Source organism: Ctenopharyngodon idella, chromosome 15, assembly GCF_019924925.1.
Source record: "Ctenopharyngodon idella isolate HZGC_01 chromosome 15, HZGC01, whole genome shotgun sequence".
NCBI classification, from domain to species: Eukaryota; Metazoa; Chordata; class Actinopteri; order Cypriniformes; family Xenocyprididae; genus Ctenopharyngodon; species Ctenopharyngodon idella.
The window spans coordinates 32870481-32892301 of record NC_067234.1 but is presented as its reverse complement, the minus strand read 5'-3'; the positions used below and the strand labels follow the sequence as shown (position 1 = coordinate 32892301).

General features: G+C 36.8%; 1 protein-coding gene, 1 long non-coding RNA gene and 1 pseudogene across 2 annotated transcripts in view; 2 read left to right on the top strand and 1 right to left on the bottom strand.

Annotated features, from left to right (window-relative positions):
- The window catches only part of LOC127495937 (uncharacterized), a 236098-nt gene that overhangs the window by 118437 nt on the left and 95840 nt on the right, over positions 1 to 21821 (bottom strand). The gene's annotated exons all lie outside the window — the stretch shown is intronic.
- LOC127495896 (protein NLRC5-like) overlaps positions 1 to 21821 on the top strand; it is a 207073-nt gene that overhangs the window by 95833 nt on the left and 89419 nt on the right. Inside the window, exons 17-20 of the mRNA XM_051863323.1 lie at positions 282 to 452; positions 3717 to 3887; positions 16110 to 16280; positions 16750 to 16920. Coding sequence (XP_051719283.1) covers positions 282 to 452; positions 3717 to 3887; positions 16110 to 16280; positions 16750 to 16920 — 684 coding nt within the window. The remainder of the gene's footprint in view (positions 1 to 281; positions 453 to 3716; positions 3888 to 16109; positions 16281 to 16749; positions 16921 to 21821) is intronic.
- On the top strand, positions 8606 to 10702 carry LOC127495921 (NLR family CARD domain-containing protein 3-like; annotated as a pseudogene).

The following is a 21821-nucleotide window of genomic DNA, read 5'->3' as shown; positions in this document are numbered from 1 at the left end:
TATTTTAAATATGAGGACTCATGAAATGTCCTCATATTTCATGTTTACATCGTAATACCAGTGTAATACCCATGTCATTATACAAATTTGTGTCCTTATAAATCACACACACACACACACACACACATATCATGTTTTGTGCTCTGTGACATTTTATATCTCAATTATCACACATATTGATTTGTGCTTTAAGTTTGTACTTTCTCTTTAATAATGGATTCACTGCTAAACTGATCTGAACTGAACTGAGAGAGTGAAGAGTGTGTCATTGTTCTCTACAGGTTGAAGGATTGTGGAGTCACAGATAAAGGTTGTGCTGCTCTGGCTTCAGCTCTGAGATCAAACCCCTCACACCTGAGAGAACTGAGTCTGACTCGGAATAAAATAGGAAAATCAGTGAATCTTCTGTCTGATGTACTACAGGATCCTCACTGTAAACTGGAGAAACTGTGGTAAGATCATATTTGACTCACACACATGAATCACAATGTAAAGTATATTTAAGGTGTAAAGAGAAATGAAGAACATGCTGGATTAATTCTCTCTGTTCGTCACGTTCATCTTTCTGCATTGACACTTTCTAAAGTATTGTTTTTAATTTTGTAAAATCACACACAAACACACACACACACACACACACACACACACAAACACACAGGTTTGTTTTGCTATCAAAGTGAGGACATTCTATAGGCATAATGGTTTTCATACTGTACAAACTGTATATTCTGTCCCCCTGCACCCCTAAACCTACCCATGCCTGGTTAGCCAAAAACATCTGTGGAGTATGAAACAATTGCGTGAGTGTGAGGGAATTAAAATAAATTGGTAAGGAAGTCAGAGTTGTGTTAATATATTTAACGTTTTGTTTATTTATTATTTTTTTTAAATAAATAATTATGAGAAGTGCTCTTTTTTCCGCTTTAGCCCCTGCCCTCCAAAATGTCTGTGCACGTCCCTGCAGTTTACTGTACATAGAAGAGTGAAATTTCCCTCATCTAAAGTACTGGTACTGTGTGAGTTTAAAACCCCTGTAAATGATTCTTTCAGCTCTCTCTCAGATTTTGACTGGTGTGTCGTCAGTTTTGCTACCTAATGTTGTCATTGTTAAACATTTTGAGAAGTGTGTCTTTGTTTTGAGAACTGAACGACTGATTTGGGAAACTGGGCCAACTGAATCACGAATAATGTGTTAGCAAACGAGAAAAGCTAAAATACGTTTAGATTCTTACCTAACCCTGCTATTATTTTCTGTGATCGGGATCTTCTTCTTGATTTCATGTTATTGTTTCGTCGGATGGCAAAAAGACCTTTGTCCATGATGAAAGTGGAGCGGGCAGTCGGAGAATCAGCCAAATGTAACAGAGTTGTACATGTACATTGTGTGTCTCCACTTGCTGAATATAAATAATAAGAAGTTAAATAATCACACTGGAAGATCATTGGACAGAATAAGGGATAACAGGGCTTCCTATTGGCTGGCTGGTTCTTTTTACTGTGTGCGCCCTCTGTTGCACTTATCAGTTTGTGTGTGTAAAGCCAGCAGTAAGTCATGTCATTGAAAGCTCTGTAATTGTTAATTAAATGTGTGATATATTAGCGGCAACAACATATATATTTAATATTGAGAAAAGTATTGGATGCTGAAGAGTGTGAAAAATGTGTTTTATTGTAGCGCCAGCACGAGTCGTTGTATATGCTGGAATGGGCCTACATGAACTCACTCTGTTACTTCTGTTTTCTCAGGTACATGTTTTGATTTTGTAAGAATACGTTATTTTGAACCATGGGTTGTATATTTTGAAGTTGTTCAACTCGATTGCACTTATCAGCTTGTGTGTGTAAGGCCAGCGCGCCAGCACGAGTCATCGTATATGCTGGAATGGGCCTACATGAACTCACTCTGTTACTTCTGTTTTCTCAGTAAATAAATTGATTGGGGCACTATAATTTGAAGAACGAGCTTTATTGAAACACAACGCAAGGAGGAAAAAGAGACCAGTTACACAAACAATTACGAAAATTAATCTCAGACATATTCCGATGGGATTACATTTCTCACAGGACTTCTGAGTCAGTCAAGAAGCAGTAATTTTCCGATTCACGAACAAATGGAAAAACATTTCGTAAGTGAACTTGGCTGCGCTGTGTGTTTTTGACTCCCAAAGAACCGGTTCATAAGAGTCATTTGTTAATGAAGCTGACTACACTGGGCGCGCTGCGTGCAACCATCATGCTCAGTTTATTGAAAGACGTGTTTTCTTGCCATTATTTTGCGTTACGCTGTCTTTTTTAGGTCATCACATTGAAGCGCCGCTGCTGAAAAGCAGTACTTGAAACACTGCTTACATTTATATTTTATTCTGTGATAATTCTGGGGTGGCAAAGCTTTTTCTTAGGGTGGCAGCTGCCACCCCATGCCACCCCGGTAGATCTGCCCCTGTACCCCTCACAGAAAACTTTCTGCATTTTTACATTTTTAATAAAACATTGTTTAGTATGTTTTTAAGGTGCCCTAGAACACTATTTCACAAGATGTAATATAAGTCTCTGGTGTCCCCAGAATGTGTCTGTGAAGTTTCAGCTCAAAATACCCCACAGATCATTTATTATACCATGTTTTAACTGCCTATTTTGGGGTGGAATTAAAAATGCTCTGAATAAACAATACTGAAGTTCACAATATAACTCTCAATATGGATCTTTACAAACTGTGATGCAGCATATCAGATCACGTAAGTATGGCATATTGTGGATGTTTACATTTGATTCTGAATGAGTTTGATAATGCTGCGTGGCAAAAGCTACACTGTTGGAGAGATTTATAAAGAATGAAGATGCGTTTATGAATTATACAGACTACAAGCGTTTTCGGGTTAAAAATTAAAATAACGACATGGCTCTGGTCTCTGTGAATACAGTAAGAAACAATGGTAACTTTAACCACATTTAACAGTACATTAGCAACATGCTAATGAAACATTTAGAAAGACAGTTTACAAATATCACTAAATATATCATGATATCATGGATCATAAACAGTTATTATCGATCCATCTGCCATTTTCGCTATTGTCATTGCTTGATGGCTTCACAAAACCTGCAGAACGTCTGATGATTCGGCTGTGCAGCTCCAGACGTTAATACTGGCTTGAACATGGGCTGGTATATGCAAATGTTGGGGGCGTACATATTAATGATCCCGACTGTTGCGTCACAGTCTGTGTTTTGTTGAGATTCGCCTGTTTTTCCGTGGTGTTTTTCACACACGAGATTTACATATGAAGGAGGAAACAATGGTGTTTGAGACTCACTGTATGTCATTTCCATGTACAGAACTCTTATTATTCAACTATGACAAGGTAAATTCAATGTTCAATTCTAGGGCACCTTTAAAGATATTTTAAACATGAGGACTCATGAAATGTCTTCATATTGCATGTTTACATTGTATTACCAGTGTAATACCCATGTCATTATACAAATGTGTCCTCATAAATCATAAAAATGCTCGCATACACACGCGCACACACACACACACACACATGCGCACACACACACACATCATGTTTTGTTCTCTGTGACATTTTATATCTCAATTATCACACATATTGATTTGTGCTTTAAGTTTGTACTTTCTCTTTAATAATGGATTCACTGCTAAACTGATCTGATCTGAACTGAGAGAGTGAAGAGTGTGTCATTGTTCTCTACAGTTTGAGATATTGTGGCGTCACAGATAAAGGTTGTGCTGCTCTGACTTCAGCTCTGAGATCAAACCCCTCACACCTGAGAGAACTGGATCTATCTGGGAATAAAATAGGAGAATCAGTGAATCTGCTGTCTGATGTACTACAGGATCCTCACTGTAAACTGGAGAAACTGTGGTAAGAACATATTTGACTTTCACATGAATCACAATGTAAAGTATATTTGAAGTGTTCAGCCTCTTTCTGCTGCTGTGAGTTCAGCTGATTGAGCTGTAAATGATTGAACACATGAGCTGCTCCTCAGTCACATGATACTGCAGGACTGAGAGTCACACTGAAATACACACTTTCACACAATCAACATTTCAGTCTCTTGACTTTAAACAGACTCGAGCTCAAAACAACTGAGAAATGAAGAACATGCTGGATTCATTCTCACTGTTCATCACGTTCATCTTTCTGCATTGACACTTTCTAAATTATTGTTTTTAATTTTGTAAAATCACACACACACACACATCATGTTTTGTGCTCTGTGACATTTCAGATCTCAATGATTTAATATATTAATTTAAGCTTTAATTTTGTACTTTCTCTTTAATAATGGATTCACTGCTAAACTGATCTGATCTGAACTGAGAGACTGAAGAGTGTGTCATTGTTCTCTACAGGTTGAAGGATTGTGGAGTCACAGATGAAGGTTGTGCTGCTCTGACTTCAGCTCTGAGATCAAACCCCTCACACCTGAGAACTGGATCTGAGATGGAATGAAATAGGAGATTCATGGAAATGAATTGCTCACTGCTCTAAAGAATTCTCCACATTATAAACTAGAGACACTGCGGTAAATAATAATTTCAAATAAATATTCACGTTTTCATATAGCTGAACATTTATATATTTATATGCATATTTGGACTTTATATTAGGTGTCTTTAACAACTATGTACTAGCATTTAAATTAATCATTTAGTACAATGCAATGTTTTTTTAAAAAAAATACCTGCATTTAATTATATCTGTAAATAATTTCTGTAATTACATTTATAATTACACTGTTGACCGTTCCCTTACACCTTAACCCACCCTTAAACCTACCCATACCTTACCCATATTCAACCTCAATAGCAGCAAAAGTGTTTTGCAATACAATATGAACACAATAAGTATTGTAATTATTTTTTGATGTAAGTACATAGTAGTTAAGGACACCTAATATAAAGTGGGACCGCATATTTCTTCATAAACAATGTACTGTATGAGAGTATCCAATTCATCTTCAGTTTAGTCTCTGTACTGTAAATTGTGTTTATTCCTGCCCATTTTGATGAAACTGATCTGATGTTTTCAGTAGAAATGTGCCACAGTTTTTGCCACTGAAAATCCCAGCTGATGGGGATAATTTTCAGTTGATGACACGTGCATTCGTTCTGTATGATGCGTGATCACATGATCATGAGAAATCCAGATGGATTGTGATCATGACTTCACAACAACCTCATTGAAGAATTGAGATATTAGTGTATTGCAGTTAAATTCAAACATGATCACAAATTCATTTTAAATGACCTTTCCCTAATTGAGTGAAAACAATGTGATAATTCAAATATTATATCACATATTTCCAAGGTATTGTCTGACTAATAAAGATCATTTTCTGATCTTAAAAAAGATTGCACAAATGCACTTGTTAGATCCACACATTATACAGTCAGTGACAGACTGACACAGTATCTCATGAAATATATTTTAGTATAGATGTGATTGTATTTTATAAAACAATTATTGTTTTCTGCATATTGTAATAGTGAGTGTCCAAAAAAAGAGATAAAAAGCAAGAAGACTGTTTGAAAGTTGTTTCAACCATTGATCAACACTGACATTTAATTGCAGTTTTTTTTAAATACACATTTTATTGGAGTCTATATTATTATTGTACATTAACTTATACTGTATATACTATATATAATATTAGTTAGAACTGGTAGTATTGTTGTGTATATGTTGGCATGTATTGTTTTTAGCTTGTTCTGGTCTGCTTTGTTCATAATTTTTGGTTTCAGTCAATAAATTTATTTTTTGTGCGATAAAAGTCATTTTCAGCTCTTACAGTTTGATTTTGCATATTTGATAAACAGAGAGATTTGGCTTGTTTGTAATTGATCTGTATTAAAATAGTTTCAGACTTTTATTATTTCAAATGAATGTCTGATTTTACATAATTGACTGTTTTATTTTTGAATTTACAGGTTATGAGGAAATCCCCATTTCCATTCAAATATCCACTCTGAGTCCAGCTCCACACACTCTCCTCACTGACACTCTCTTCTTTCTCCGCTCTAACTTGAGAAATTCAGCACAGTGTTTATAAACTCCTCTGAGCTGAATCACGCAGCAGAAACCACAGGATCCTGAAGCAGAGAGCTCAGAGAGCTGACAGAGAGCACACCGTTTGTGTATCTTGTTATACATACTGAATACAGACTGATAGATTAATAATTATAGCTTTTTTAAGACAGAGTTTCATAAATGTTAATGATGACTGTACAGTATGTGAATTATACACTACCTCTGTTAACTTGTATTTATGTATATATAAAATACTGTATAACTGTATAAATAACATACATTTCTGACTGGACTGTATTAAAGTGTCTCACTCACATAAAATGACTATTGTCACTTTAAAACTTTAACAGCACAATTTGAATTTGTGTCATAATTGATCACTAATATGATGTTGATGAAGCTCTAGTGTAAATGGAGATGAGAATATAGTAATGCTGTAATCATAAAGTGTCTTTTCAAATCTGTAAGAAACTCCATTTCCATGTCAAATAATGTTTATCATTGGTTTTTAAATGTAAACTGCAGACTTTATACAACTAAGTAGCATTTTATTTCACCTTCAGGTGTCTTTAAAAATCACATTTTGTGTCGTCATCTAGTCTGATTTGTCATTAGTATTACAAGAAATCAGTGTTATTCATATGTAAGCACATAACAGTCTTTAGGTCAGTAGAAATGATGATCAGCTCGTATTGAACACAGAGATCAACCCCAACACACATCCATAAACTGCTCATATTAAAGTGTGAATGATGGCTTGATTTAAACTGCTGACGTCATTATGTTTCTAAAAACTGCCTCATAGAGACGTCTTTCCATATGAACTTATTGTTCTTTCCTGCTGTGTTTACATGTATTACAGGACTGTGCTTCATAATAATAGTGCTTGAAGATGTTTTGTAGACTGAAATTAATGGTACAGAAATATTGTCACTCAGAAATTGCTGGTGAATTTCTCAAACACTTACAAAGAAACGGCAAGTAACATTGAATTAAAAGTGAAATTTTGAACTATAAAAACTGAAATAACATTGTCTTGTAAAATGTGCTCTAATAATCTTTGTTTTATTTTTTACAGTGTATTGTATTTACAGTGTACTGACTAACAGTACAAATTCAGACATTTGCATTATAGATCTTAAAGTAACAATTAATACACCACTGTTAAAATTATACAGTAATGTATCATTACTGATAAATACATGAATACAATATATACAGTGACAAGAATAAATTTGTGAACCCTTTGAAAATATCTGAATTTCTGCTTTTATTTTTTATTATTTTTATTAAAAAAAATTAAGTCACACTCAAAGACAAACACAATCTGACTAATCTAATAACACACACTGTTATATTTTTCAGAATGATATTGAAGACATTGAGTGATCATTGACAGGACAGTGTGTGAAACTCTGTGTGACGACTTCTCCAAAAGATAACCGGAGTCAATAAAATAAAATGAGATTAAATAAAGACACACAAAGCCTGTTACTGACAAATATGACAAAGATTGGTTAGTGTGAATGATGCCTTGATCCAAAAAGCTTTAAACATTTACATTAACTAACATTAACAAAGACTCATAAAATATATTTTTCATGTTAATCAATGCATTAACTAATGTTAACAAATGAAAACATACTGTGAAAAGTTTTACTGTGAAAAGTATAAAGTGAGGATGCTTTTAAAAAATAATGCCATATATAGATTTTATTTATGAATTAAATTCTATTAAATCAATATTTGGTTTGACCACTCTTTGTGTTTAAAACTCTTTGTTTTTGTCCTGTACACTTGCAGTTTTTCAGGTAGATTTGACTGTGGGGTTTTAGTGAGCATCAGCTGAAGGGAAATTAAAGGTAGATTACTGTACATCTTCATGACTGTGACCAGTGTGTACAAGCTTGACAAATGATGAAAATAAGATGATTATTAAAAAGAAAAGCTGAACATTAGTTCACAAATAATATATATTGTTTAAATTGTTACTTCCTTTAGTTATTATTTTATATGGAATAAATGTTATATGTTATTATATTATATGGAATAAATGTATACATGTGTAAAAACACTAACTTGATTAAATTAATACTTGGTTTGAATAAATAGAACATTACATAGTGTAAAAATACAAAATAGAATTGTATTTGGACTCTCTTTTTATGTAATGTTTATTTAACCAGGAAAATTGAGTGTAACAGACATAAATTTACATTTGATATTTACAAATTTGAGGACTTTGCCACCCAATAAATGTGTCATGCTATACTGCTAACATTATACGAAGCTGATGCATGTAATCAATTATTCAGGGACAAACACACAAAACGTGCACCGAGTGCGTCATCATCATCATCGCTCGCGCCACAAGTAAAAAATGAAAGTAAATGAACAGAGTTGATGTTTCGCCATTTAAACAACCAGGAATATTCTACAACAGGAATATCAGTGTGTTTTTAGAGGAACCTTTATAAAAGGTAAGTCGAGAATTTACGTGCAGATACTTGATAGAAAATGTGGAGGAGTTTTTTTTTGTCATTTAATATATAATTAAATGTTGATCAAGGTGAGTGTTCAGGTCACGAGACTTACAGGTGACTTCCGCATTATCTGAAGGACGTAAATAGTTATTTGAAATGCGTTTGATATTTTTCATTTTGAAGCAAATTAATATGGTTATATTGTTTCGTGTTGTCTGTGGTTTATTTTAGCATTTGTGTGAACATACAATAACATTGTGTATTTGACTGAACGCCGCGTCTCTTGATCCTGTCTGAGGAAAAGCTGAATTATTGTGTTTGTACAAGATCTTCCATCCAGAGTCAGTGTTGGAGATCAGATTCTGTTTCAACTGTTCAGATTCATCATGGATGACACACAAACATCCAGAGATGAAGATTTTTCTCCAGGATGCAGGTACTTTGAATAAACACTAGATTAAATCACCTTTAATGATTGTTAAATGTTGAAGATGGCAATATATTTTCTTAGGATGCAAAAAGATGTTTGATGATAAATGCTTGTAAGACCTTATCTTAAAGTGATTATAATCATAAAGGTTCAAATCTGTTCTGTTGTAGTTCAGTTCATCAGAAAAGATCAGAACCAGAGCCCAGCTGTGTGTCTATGAGGAGTGACGAGTCTATGGGTCCACCATTAAATTTTAAGAGTGGAGATACACAGACTGATCTCAGGTATAACATTTCTATAAAAATATGATTATAGTATGGCAAAATACTAAACAATGTACAAGAATATTATTCTGATAATGAATTATTCTTTTACTTTGTTTCTAATTTTTTTTCTTTATCTGATATTTTAAAGTATATAGTGTTGCTCACACAGAGACACACATCTATGAGAGTGCTTAGTTAAATGTACAGTTTTTGTATCAACAGTGTAAATATAAAAACTTAAGGGTTTTATTGTGGATAAAATAATTGTAAGTGTTTTTCGTCATTTAAATCATAATACAGTCATTTAAATCATTCACTTTAATCTCTCTTTGTTGTAGTTCAGTTCATCAGAAGAGATCAGAACCAGAGTCCAGCTGTGTGTCTATGAGGAGTGACGAGTCTATGGGTCATAAAATACATTTTCCGAGTGGAGATACACAGACTGATCTGAGGTATAACGTTTCTGTAAAAGAAATGCATTGATTATGATACAGAATGCTAAAAGACATTGTGCTTATTAACTCATGTAATAATGTGATATTTTAATTTTACAGCCATGAAGTCCTCAACAGGTTTAGATCAAATCTGATGAAGAAGTTTGAGTGTCTGTATGAGGGAACAGCACAGCAGGGAAACCCAACACTCCTGAATGAGATCTACACAGAGCTCTACATCACAGAGAGTGAGAGTGGAGAGATCAGTAATGAGCATGAGGTGAGACAGATTGAGACACAATCCAGGAGAGCAGCAACAGAGGACACACCGATCCAATGCAATGACATCTTTAGACCTTTACCTGGACAACACAAACCCATCAGAACTGTGCTGACAAAGGGAGTCGCTGGCATTGGAAAAACAGTCTCTGTGCAGAAGTTCATCCTGGACTGGGCTGAAGGGAAAGAGAATCAGGACGTCCAGCTCATATTTCCACTTCCTTTCAGAGAGATCAATTTGATGAAGGACAAAACACTCAGTCTTTCAGATCTTCTTCATGACTTTTTCCCTGAAACAAAAGAAATGGAAATATCCAGTGACAAATATAAAGTGTTGTTCATCTTTGATGGTCTGGACGAGTGTCGTCTGTCTCTGGATTTTCAGAGCGATGTGAGGATGTGTGATGTAAGTGAATCAGCCTCAGTGGACGTGCTGCTGACGAACCTCATTACGGGGAATCTGCTTCCCTCTGCTCTCATCTGGATCACCTCCAGACCAGCAGCAGCTGATCTCGTCCCCTCTGAGTGTGTCCATCGAGTGACAGAGGTACGAGGCTTCAGTGACCAACAGAAGCAGGAATACTTCAGGAAGAGAATCAGTGATCAGAGTCTGGCCAATACAATCATCACACACCTGAAGTCATCAAGGAGCCTCGACATCATGTGTCACATCCCAGTGTTCTGCTGGATCTCAGCCGCTGTTCTAGAGAAGATGTTGAGCGAAGCAGAGAGTGGAGAGATTCCCAAGACTCTCACTCAAATGTACACACACTTCCTGATCCTTCAGACCAACATCAAACATGAGAAGGACTATGAGAAGAACGTGACAGATGAAGACATGATCCTCAAACTGGGGAAAGTGGCTTTTCAGCAGCTTGTGAAAGGCAATGTGATCTTCTATGAGGAAGACCTGAGAGAGTGTGGCATTGATGTGACAGAAGCATCAGTGTACTCAGGATTGTGCACTCAGATCTTCAGAGAGGAGTTTGGCTGGTATCAGGGGAAAGTCTTCTGCTTTGTTCATCTGAGCGTTCAGGAACATCTAGCGGCTCTATATGTGCATCTCTCCTTCACTAACAACAACAGAAATGTGTTTGAGCCCATCACCAAACAGAGTTTGCGGTCTAAAGTTAAGGAGAGGTTTAAACATGTTTTATTATCTGATCTCCATCAGAGAGCTGTGAATGAGGCTCTACAGAGTAAAAATGGACATCTGGACCTTTTCCTGCGGTTTCTTCTGGGTCTGTCAGTGGAGTCTCATCAGATTCTCCTACAAGGACTAATGAAACAGAGAAGAAGCAGATCTGACAGCAATAAGAAAACAGTTGAGTACATCAAGATGAAAATCAGGACCATTGACTCTCCAGAGAAATCCATCAATCTGTTCCACTGTCTGAATGAACTGGGTGATCATTCACTAGTGGAGGAAATACAACAGTATCTGAAATCTGGAAGAATAAAGGAAGCCAAACTCTCTTCATCTCAGTGGTCAGCTGTAGTCTTTGTGTTGTTGACATCAGAGAAGAAGCTGGACGAGTTTGATCTCACAAAGTTTATTCTAGGAAACAATGAAGCTGAAGATATGAAAGTTTTTCAGAAGCTGCTGCCTGTGATGAAAGAATCCAGATCAGTTCAGTAAGTATCACTGAGAACAATCACTTCACTGTTAAAACATCAGGAAAATAAAAGTTCATAAATCTTCAGTGCCGCAGAAGTTGTCCAGAGTTTAGTGGTCAGTATTTTGATGTTTTCTAAACCGTCACAATGTAAAATTCCTTCAGATATTCAAACAAAGTCAGAGAATTTGCGTATGAATAAATAATTCAGGTTTATCAGTTGAATGTTCTTGCACATAAAGAAGGAATTTAAATATTTAAATATTTGTTTGTAAATAGACGACATAAAAGAAATTAAGACCAAATTGGAAACACAGCTCATTTTATCAAGTAGCTCAAATCTCCTAAAACACTTTTGATGTATGGTTAACATAGAGTCATACATTTAATTTTACTAGTCAGGTGGACAATTAAACGTTTATCTGAACTTTAGTTTCAAGTTTATTACAAATTCACATTTTAATCTTATGATGAGATGGACAATTAAGACTCAAATCTCTGAGTATCTGAAACTATTGCAGGTTCTCTAGTAAAGAGCAGATGTAATGTGTAGCAGCGGCTCCACCATAACAAGAATAACAATGTACAGTGAGACATTTAAGATTATTTACAAGTCATTACTTTTACAAATAATTGGAATAGAAATTTAAGAATTTATTGATATGAATATTTTTCTAGTAATCTAGTCTGCTTTTACGTATCTATTTTGACATGCTGTTTTGCAGCGTGTAATTGTCCATCGCTCCTCTCAGCAGCAAGAAAAACAAAACTTTTATTCAGTGGATTATGTATAACCTCGATAGAGCGCTCGCTTTACAATCACTAAAAATCTGTCACTCATCTCAGTTCACGATCTCACAAAGTTCCATTAATATCAATAAAATTGTCTACACTGAACAGGGCCGTGCACAGACCTTTTGAGGGGCATGTGCTGAAACTGAAAAAGGGCGCACCCAACACGTGCGATAAAATATAAAAATATAAAATATAAAGAAGCACAGTGACCTGATGATTCTGTAATGTTTTTTAGTTACTACAACATTACTGTAGTAAAACGTCTCGGTTATGTATATAACCTTAGTTCCCTGAATAGGGAACGAGACGCTGCATAGTCGCTATGGGAACGCCTCTGCGTGATGTTGTCATGAAGCACGTATGAAATCTGTCCAATCAGGAGACGGAACGTCATAGGCGGGTGACGTCACTGACCAGGAACTATAAAGCCAGCCCGAAAACACTTTCATTCAGCTTCTGAAATACTGAAGCAAGTCGCTTACGGGCATGACGGGAGTATGGCAGGGCAACGCAGCGTCTCGTTCCCTATTCAGGGAACTAAGGTTATATACATAGCCGAGACGTTCCCTTTCAAGGGAACTCGTGCTGCGTAGTCGCTATGGGAACGAAATCCCAACGTCGCCATACGAGCAAGTGACCGTTCGTGTAAGGCCTCAGCGCTCAACTCACAGTAACACCTGCGCCCCCGGAGTGGAGCCGAGGTCTAATTCATAAAACCTCACAAATGTATGCGGTGAGGACCAGCCTGCCGCATCACAAACATCATTTAGGGAAACCCCTGAGATTAAAGCTTTAGAGGCAGCTATACTCCTGGTTGAATGAGCCCGGACGGCCAAGGGTGAAGGCTGTCCAACTGACTCATAAGCAAGTGAGATGGCCTCGACCACCCACTTGCTCATTCTCTGCTTGGATGCAGGGAGACCCTTCCTAGGTGCTCCAAAACATACAAATAGCTGATCAGCTTTTCTCCACATGGCAGCTCTGTGGACATAAGCATCCAGCGCCCTCACCGGGCACAGCAGATTTAGCTTTTCCTGGTCCGAGGACGTAAAAGGAGGAGGACAGAAGGCCTGCAGCACAATAGGTCTCACAGGATTAGTGAGAACCTTAGGTATGTATCCCGGTCTGGGATGAAGGAAAGCCTTAACATTACCAGGCGCAAATTCGAGGCACGATGGAGACACCGACAGGGCCTGAATGTCTCCAATTCTCTTGAGAGACGTAATAGAAAGCAGAAACACTGTTTTAAGTGTTAGGAATTTTTCTGGCACCTCCTCAATGGGTTCGAAGGGGGCCATAGAAAGGCCTTGCAACACAATGGCCAAATCCCAAGCCAGTACTCTCGTGCGAGCTGCGGGTCTCAACCTCAAAGTGCCACGGAGGAAATGAGTGATAAGTGGGTGTCTCCCCAAAGATACCCCACTCAAAGGAGCGTGGTAAGCAGCTAAGGCCGCCATGTACACCTTCAGTGTGGAGGGGGATAACCCTAAAGAAAATCTATCCTGCAGGAAATCCAGTACTGCGCTAACTGGGCAGTTAACAGGATCCCACTGGCAGAAACGGCCCGAGCCCTGGGGCGCGCGAACCGAGCCACTCTCCTCAAAGAGGGCTCGGCGGGAGCGCGGCGTCCTCAAAGGAAACTGTTCACAATGCACACAGGCAGCCCCCTCGAGAGCTGCCTGGGCATGCTGCACTCCCAAACAAACAACACAAAGATCGTGTGTATCCCCACCCGTAATAAAACGAGGGCAGGGATGAACACACTTTCTAAACTGCTGTCCACTCGCCATAATACCAATTCTTTTGAATGAATGATGGTAGACAGACAACAATAAATAAGACAGACAAGATACACGTAGCGCTTGCTGAAGACACAGAAGCTGAATGAAAGTGTTTTCGGGCTGGCTTTATAGTTCCTGGTCAGTGATTCGTTCCCATAGCGACTACGCAGCGCGAGTTCCCTTGAAAGGGAACCATGTTTTACTATGTTTATACATGTGAAGACGAGCGGGGAGTATACAATACTGGATTAAAAAAATTATCTAGCGAGCAAATACATGCATATTAGCATCGTAAACATTAACCATACTGTGTGACCATATATAATATGATTAAATGTTAATAAATTAAGTGTATCAGCAGATAGCCATCATAAATCAAATAAGAAATTTCTTAGAAATATATTTTACCTAGCTGACGAGGATCACTCGCTTTGTGTCAAACTCAAATGTAGTTACGCTATGGAGGTAGATTTGTAGCTAATCTCCAAATAAATAGATTATATTATATATTGGCTTGAGTAGTCGGTGGGTGGAGTCGACCTATTTGTGGATTTGTCTGCAGTCGTGACGCTAGAATCAGAATCCACAAATGCACAGAAAGCAATTCACAAATGTACAGGTGGTGATTCACAAATAAATGCAGGCAGAGTTGTGCTTGTGACATAAAACATATTTGTGAATATGTTTTTTTATTAGCAAATCTCTTTTTATTTATTTGTGAATGTAATTCATTTTTGTGATACTCCAAACATATATTTGTGAATCTCATTCTGTTCATTTGTGCATACGATTATTTTTTGTGAATATCTTTACATTTATTTGTGGATCATAATCTATTTATTTGGAATTTTGCTACAATTCTACTCCCATATTACGCCGGGTTTTTGACCATCGAATGTGTGCAAATGTGCAATTTGTCCGTCATTAAAACGACGGCATCACATTAGGCTAAGTCATCATCAATAGGTTATGAGCGCTCAGTTTTTCCTGTTGTAAAATACGTTTGGCCAAAATCTTAAATTATAAAAGATGTAATACTACTGTATGCACAGGATATTTAAGGCTATTTGTAGGGTATTGGCTATGACTAACTTAGATGGCAAATGCTAGCCCCCTCCCTCTCTCTCCGCCGCCGGTCCGGTCTCAGGCCTCAAATGCATAAAATATGAGCCTTTATAGACATACTAGTGTTTCTTCCATAAAGAGTTGTACTTATTCAAACAACAAGATATTTATTTACCGTTGCAAGACGTTCAGAACTTCAGTTCGCTGCACTGAGGGGGCGGAGTTAAGAGGTTTGACTGACAGTTTGAGCGGATCCAAAAAGATTTTGTCACAAGCTCTTTTTAATACCTTTAATTGGCTAAATATATTTGTAAATAGACAGACGGACGTAAAGGGTGACCAATGGCATTGATTTATTGAAGAAAATAAATAAATAAAATAAAACACCTACAAAAAAAGGGCACTTCGGAGTCTAAGGACAAAAAGGGCATGTGCTCTGCACAGGTTGAGCCCTACCTGTGCACGTGCCTGACACTGAATAATGAATCTCTTACTTGCATCGTGTCTTTGTTAATGAGAGGATTTGTGAGCGTGCAGAACTCAGCTCTGAACAAAAACTCCAGTGTTTTGAGCAGTGAGTGGATTCTGACTAGATGAAACGCCTCTGATTGGCCATTGTGTTCAAGAGATCAACAAAGTATCTTTGATCAAACATTAATTGTCGGACCCCTGCAGTACCGCTGTGGACCCCCGGTTGAAGACCTGGTTTAAAGTTAATAAATACATAAATATTAATTTAATTAAATTTTAACCTTTTTGATTAGTGTGAATTTGACCATGAAACTTGGAAAAGAATTTGACACTGTTAAATTATATTGGAATTGAAAGTTGTTTGATGTTTTTTTGATAGCAGTTTGATAGTTTAACTTTATTATGCTGTTTGATTTTCATCTCTCTACAGGTTGAGAGATTGTGGAGTCACAGATGAAGGTTGTGCTGCTCTGACTTCAGCTCTGAGATCAAACCCCTCACACCTGAGAGAACTGAATCTGTCTGGGAATAAAATAGGAAAATCAGTGAATCTGCTGTCTGATGTACTACAGGATCCTCACTGTAAACTGGAGAAACTGTGGTAAGATCATTTTTAACTTTCACACATGAATCACAATGTAAAGTATATTTAAGGTGTAAAGAGAAATGAAGAACATGCTGGATTCATTCTTACTGTTCATCACGTTCAGGAAACATTCTGCATTTTTACATTTTTAATAAAACATTGTTTAGTATGTTTTTAAAGCTATCTTAAATATGAGGATTCATGAAATGTCTTCATATTGCATGTTTATGTCGTAATACCAGTGTAATACCCATGTCATTATACAAATTTGTGTCTTCATAAATCACAAAAAAGCTTGCATGCGCACATACACACACACACACACACACACACACACACATATGTTTGACATTTTATATCTCAGTCATCTCACATATTGATTTGAGCTCAACGTTTTTTTTATTTTCTCTTTAATAATGGATTCACTGCTAAACTGATCTGATCTGAACTGAGAGAGTGAAGAGTGTGTCATTGTTCTCTACAGGTTGAGATATTGTGGAGTCACAGATGAAGGTTGTGCTGCTCTGACTTCAGCTCTGAGATCAAACCCCTCACACCTGAGAGAACTGGATCTGTCTGGGAATAAAATAGAAAATTCAGTGAATCTGCTGTCTGCTGTACTACAGGATCCTCACTGTAAACTGGAGAAACTGTGGTAAGATCATATTTGACTCTCACACATGAATCACAATGTAAAGTATATTTGAAGTGTAAAGATAAATGAAGAACATGCTGGATTCATTCTTTCTGTTCATTATGTTCATCTTTCTGCATTGACACTTTCTAAAGTATTGTTTTTCATTTTGTAAAATCACACACACACACACACACACACAGGTTTGTTTTGCTATCAAAGTAAGGACATTCTATAGATGTAATGGTTTTTATACTGTACAAACTGTATATTCTGTCCCTCTGCACCCCTAAACCTACCCATCCAGGGGCGGATCTAGAAAATTATTTATAGGGTGGCAAAGGGGTGGCATGAGGTCTATGAGGGGTGGCAACACCAAAGCAAGCACACATGCATACTTTTTGGAGATTTATGGCCTGACATACACAGTTGTGTTCACAAACATTGCATTACCACAAAGTAATCATCTATACTGTTTAAAATTAAAAATAAATAACAAGATTTCAATATCCATCATGGCACCAAGTAAAGACACTATATGAAAAACATCAACAGATTCTAAATGAGTCTGAGCTTCTATCACTAAAGGAGATGAGCAGTTTTATGGTATAAATCACATGTTTTAGTGATTAAAGAGTTAAAAGTTAAAGAGCAACAAAAACTTGTTTTTTTGCAAACAATGTTTGAGTTTCTGTTATTAACAGAGGTGGGAATGTCTGTGTTCACCCAGAACACCCTATCAACCACATACTCTAGCAACACCCCAGCAACTGCACAGCAAGAGAACTACCTAGCAACACTTTAGCAATCACCCAGAGCATCTATATTCTGGCCTAACTGACCAAACTATTTACTTTTTTTAAAGAAGACTTTAAGTTGGCTTTATGACTAGCCAGCATAAATTTGTCTTTCAAACTTTTCAGTCTAGTTATTGTTTTTCTTGATTGCTAACGCACAATTCATGAAACAATTCAACATTTTCTCACAACTATAAACACAATCTCAAATACACCAACATGTACAAACCTCAAACTTCCAGGTCAAAATAAAATGTTCTAGTCAAAAACTTATTCTTGTCTGACAAAATCAAGCTTTGGCCTCAGATGACACACAAAACTTAACAAATACACAGACTACTGCATTTGCCCAGTGAACACTAGTGAGATCATATAACACTGTAACGAAAACCTCTTATTGGGATTCAGGAATTATTTTGCAGCTCAGTGTCTACTACACTATACAAAGATAAATTTACAGATGCAGATACAGTAAAATACAGCAATGAAGTTTTGGAGGGATTTTTTTTTTGTTTTTTTCATTTTACTATTGTAAAGTGATCTTGCAGTAGATGAAAAGCATGAGAAAAATATGTATGAACTTAGTATGCACCACAATACAGTATACTGTCAATTACAGTAAAAGTAAATTAAGCATTTTTCATTAGGCTACAGTATATACAGAACTATAGCAGTGTATTGGTCTTCTGACACAAGACTATAACCCCAGGCAGTCATTTCTCAGTTCTGCAAAAATACAGTAACACATGGCTACAGAGAAAGTTGACAATCACAAATTTGAGGGTGTACAACGTGCTACAGTTTACCAGGCACGTGCACACATAGACATAAAAGGGGGCTTGAGCACCTGCCCTTTTTCTTCCTTTTTCTAGGGTGCTTTTTTTTTTTAAATAAATGAATATATATTCCTGTTTGCGCACAGATTCCCTGTCATACAAATATATTTACTGAATAAAAAAAAATACTATTACTATTATTATTTAACTAATGTTATATTTTTAATTATGCTGGTTGGCCAAAAACAAGGATTTGATCGTGCTGTGTAACAACAACAATCACCAGGCTTTTGGCGCCCTCTGCAGGCATTTGTTATAATACATATTATGTACTTAAAACATTTCAGGGGAAAAAAACTCTTGGGCTCAGTTTTACAGACAGGGCTTAGCCTAAGCCAGGATTAGGCCTCAGTTCAATTAGGATATTTAAGTAGCTTTTATAAACATACACTAAAAAAAAAAAAAAACATTACTGGTGCGCATCTGGAGACAAAACAAGGGCACTGACATATTTTAAGATCTGTCAGTGCAAGTTACTTTCAGTTAAAACAGCTCAAACATGCATTTCAGTCTAGGACTAGCTTAAGCCTTGTCTGTGAAACCGGGGGTCAATGTGTTTAAATATGCAGATTAGCTTGTTTTGGTTCATTTAGAAGAAATCTACAGATGTAAACAGACGGAGGGTAGTAGACTTAAAACAAACACCATCTAAATGTGTATTTTGGAAGTTTTCTTTCCATTAGAGTAAAAGAAGACTTGGAGCAAAAATAGATCAAAATCTTAAAATTGTCCACAACATGAAAGAAGTATTCCAATAACACCATAAGAATTAAAACGATTTATTGATTTGTGCAAAATAAACAAATTATTAGTGAAACTATGTCCTTCTCCTTATGCAGTTATTATTCTAAATATATATAGCTACTTGAGAATAGTATTGTAGAAAACACACACTGTGGCATAGTTTCCTTTGCTGTTGCCTGCTCTTGTGATAAACCTAGTGAACACTAAAGAAGATCATGATCTCTGTGTGAACTGATTATTCTGTAGAAATCTGTGGAGTATGAAACAATTGCGTGAGTGTGAGGGAATTAAAATAAATAAATATATTTAACGTTTTGTTTATTTATTTATTTATTTTTTTAATAAATAATTATGAGAAGTGCCCTTTTGTCCACTTGAGCTCCTGCCCTCCAAAATGTCTGTGCACGTCCCTGCAGTTTACTGTACATAGAATAGTGAAATTTCCCTCATCTAAAGTACTGGTAACTGTGTGAGTTTAAAACCCCTGTAAATGATTCTTTCAGCTCTCTCTCAGATTTTGACTGGTGTGTCGTCAGGTTTGCTACCTAATGTTGTCATTGTTTAACGTTTTGAGAAGTGTGTCTTTGTTTTGAGAACTGAACGACTGATTTGGGAAACTGAGCCAACTGAATCACATATAATGTGTTAGCAATCGAGAAAAGCTAAAATACGTTTAGATTCTTACCTAACCCTGCTATTATTTTCTGTGATCGGGATCTTCTTCTTGATTTCATGTTATTGTTTCGTCGGATGGCAAAAAGACCTTTATCCATGATGAAAGTGGAGCGGGCGGTCGGAGAATCAGCCAAACAATTACGAAAATTAATCTCAGACATATTCCGATGGGATTACATTTCTCACAGGACTTCTGAGTTAATTTTCCGATTCACGAACAAATGGAAAAACATTTCATAAGTGAACTTGGCTGCGCTGTGTGTTTTTGACTCCCCAAGAACCGGTTCATAAGAGTCATTTGTTAATGAAGCTGACTACACTGGGCGCGCTGCGTGCAACCATCATGCACAGTTTATTGAAAGACGTGTTTTCTTGCCATTATTTTGCATTACGCTGTCTTTTTTAGGTCATCACATTGAAGCGCCGCTGCTGAAAAGCAGTACTTGAAACACTGCTTACATTTATATTTTATTCTGTTATAATTCTGGGGTGGCAAAGCTTTTTCTTAGGGTGGCAGCTGCCACCCCATGCCACCCCGGTAGATCTGCCCCTGTACCCATCACAGAAAACTTTCTGCATTTTTACATTTTTAATAAAACATTGTTTAGTATGTTTTTAAGGTGCCCTAGAACACTATTTCACAAGATGTAATATAAGTCTCTGGTGTCCCCAGAATGTGTCTGTGAAGTTTCAGCTCAAAATACCCCACAGATCATTTATTATACCATGTTTTAACTGCCTATTTTGGGGTGGAATTAAAAATGCTCTGATTTGGGGTGTGTACACCTTTAAATGCGTGTGCTCCCCGCCCCCAAACTCGCGACTCCAATAAACATTGCATAAACAATACTGAAGTTCACAATATAACTCTCAAAATGGATCTTTACAAACTGTTGGTGATGCAGCATATCAGATCACGTAAGTATGGCATATTGTGGATGTTTACATTTGATTCTGAATGAGTTTGATAATGCTGCGTGGCTAAAGCTACACTGTTGGAGAGATTTATAAAGAATGAAGATGCGTTTATGAATTATACAGACTACAAGCGTTTTCGGGTTAAAAATTAAAATAACGACATGGCTCTGGTCTCTGTGAATACAGTAAGAAACAATGGTAACTTTAACCACATTTAACAGTACATTAGCAACATGCTAATGAAACATTTAGAAAGACAATTTACAAATATCACTAAATATATCATGATATCATGGATCATAAACAGTTATTATCGATCCATCTGCCATTTTAGCTATTGTCATTGCTTGATGGCTTCACAATACCTGCAGAACTTCTGATGATTCGGCTGTGCAGCTCCAGACGTTAATACTGGCTTGAACATGGGCTGGTATATGCAAATGTTGGGGGCGTACATATTAATGATCCCGACTGTTGCATCACAGTCGGTGTTATGTTGAGATTCGCCTGTTCCGTGGTGTTTTTCACGCACAAGATTTACATATGAAGGAGGAAACAATGGTGTTTGAGACTCACTGTATGTCATTTCCATGTACAGAATTCTTATTATTATAATAATGTAATATATTGTAATAACTGGCAGTTACTTAGTAAAGCATGGGGCTAACCGGAGCTATACTACGCTAGTATACTTGTACTATGCTAAATACTAGTACGAGCACTCGTGTCCCATACACCGCATGACCATGAGTGTCGCTATAGGTAGAATAAAACAGCAGGGAGCAGTACTGTCTTTTCTCCTCTTTATTCTAAACACAGAATAAGAACTACACAAGCAAGGCCAGATCGCCAAGTCCCTCCTGTACACATCTCTCTCCATGACGGTGAGAGCCAGAATTTTTATAACCAGGTGGTAAATGAACCAAACCCACCCAAACTAACTTGAACATAA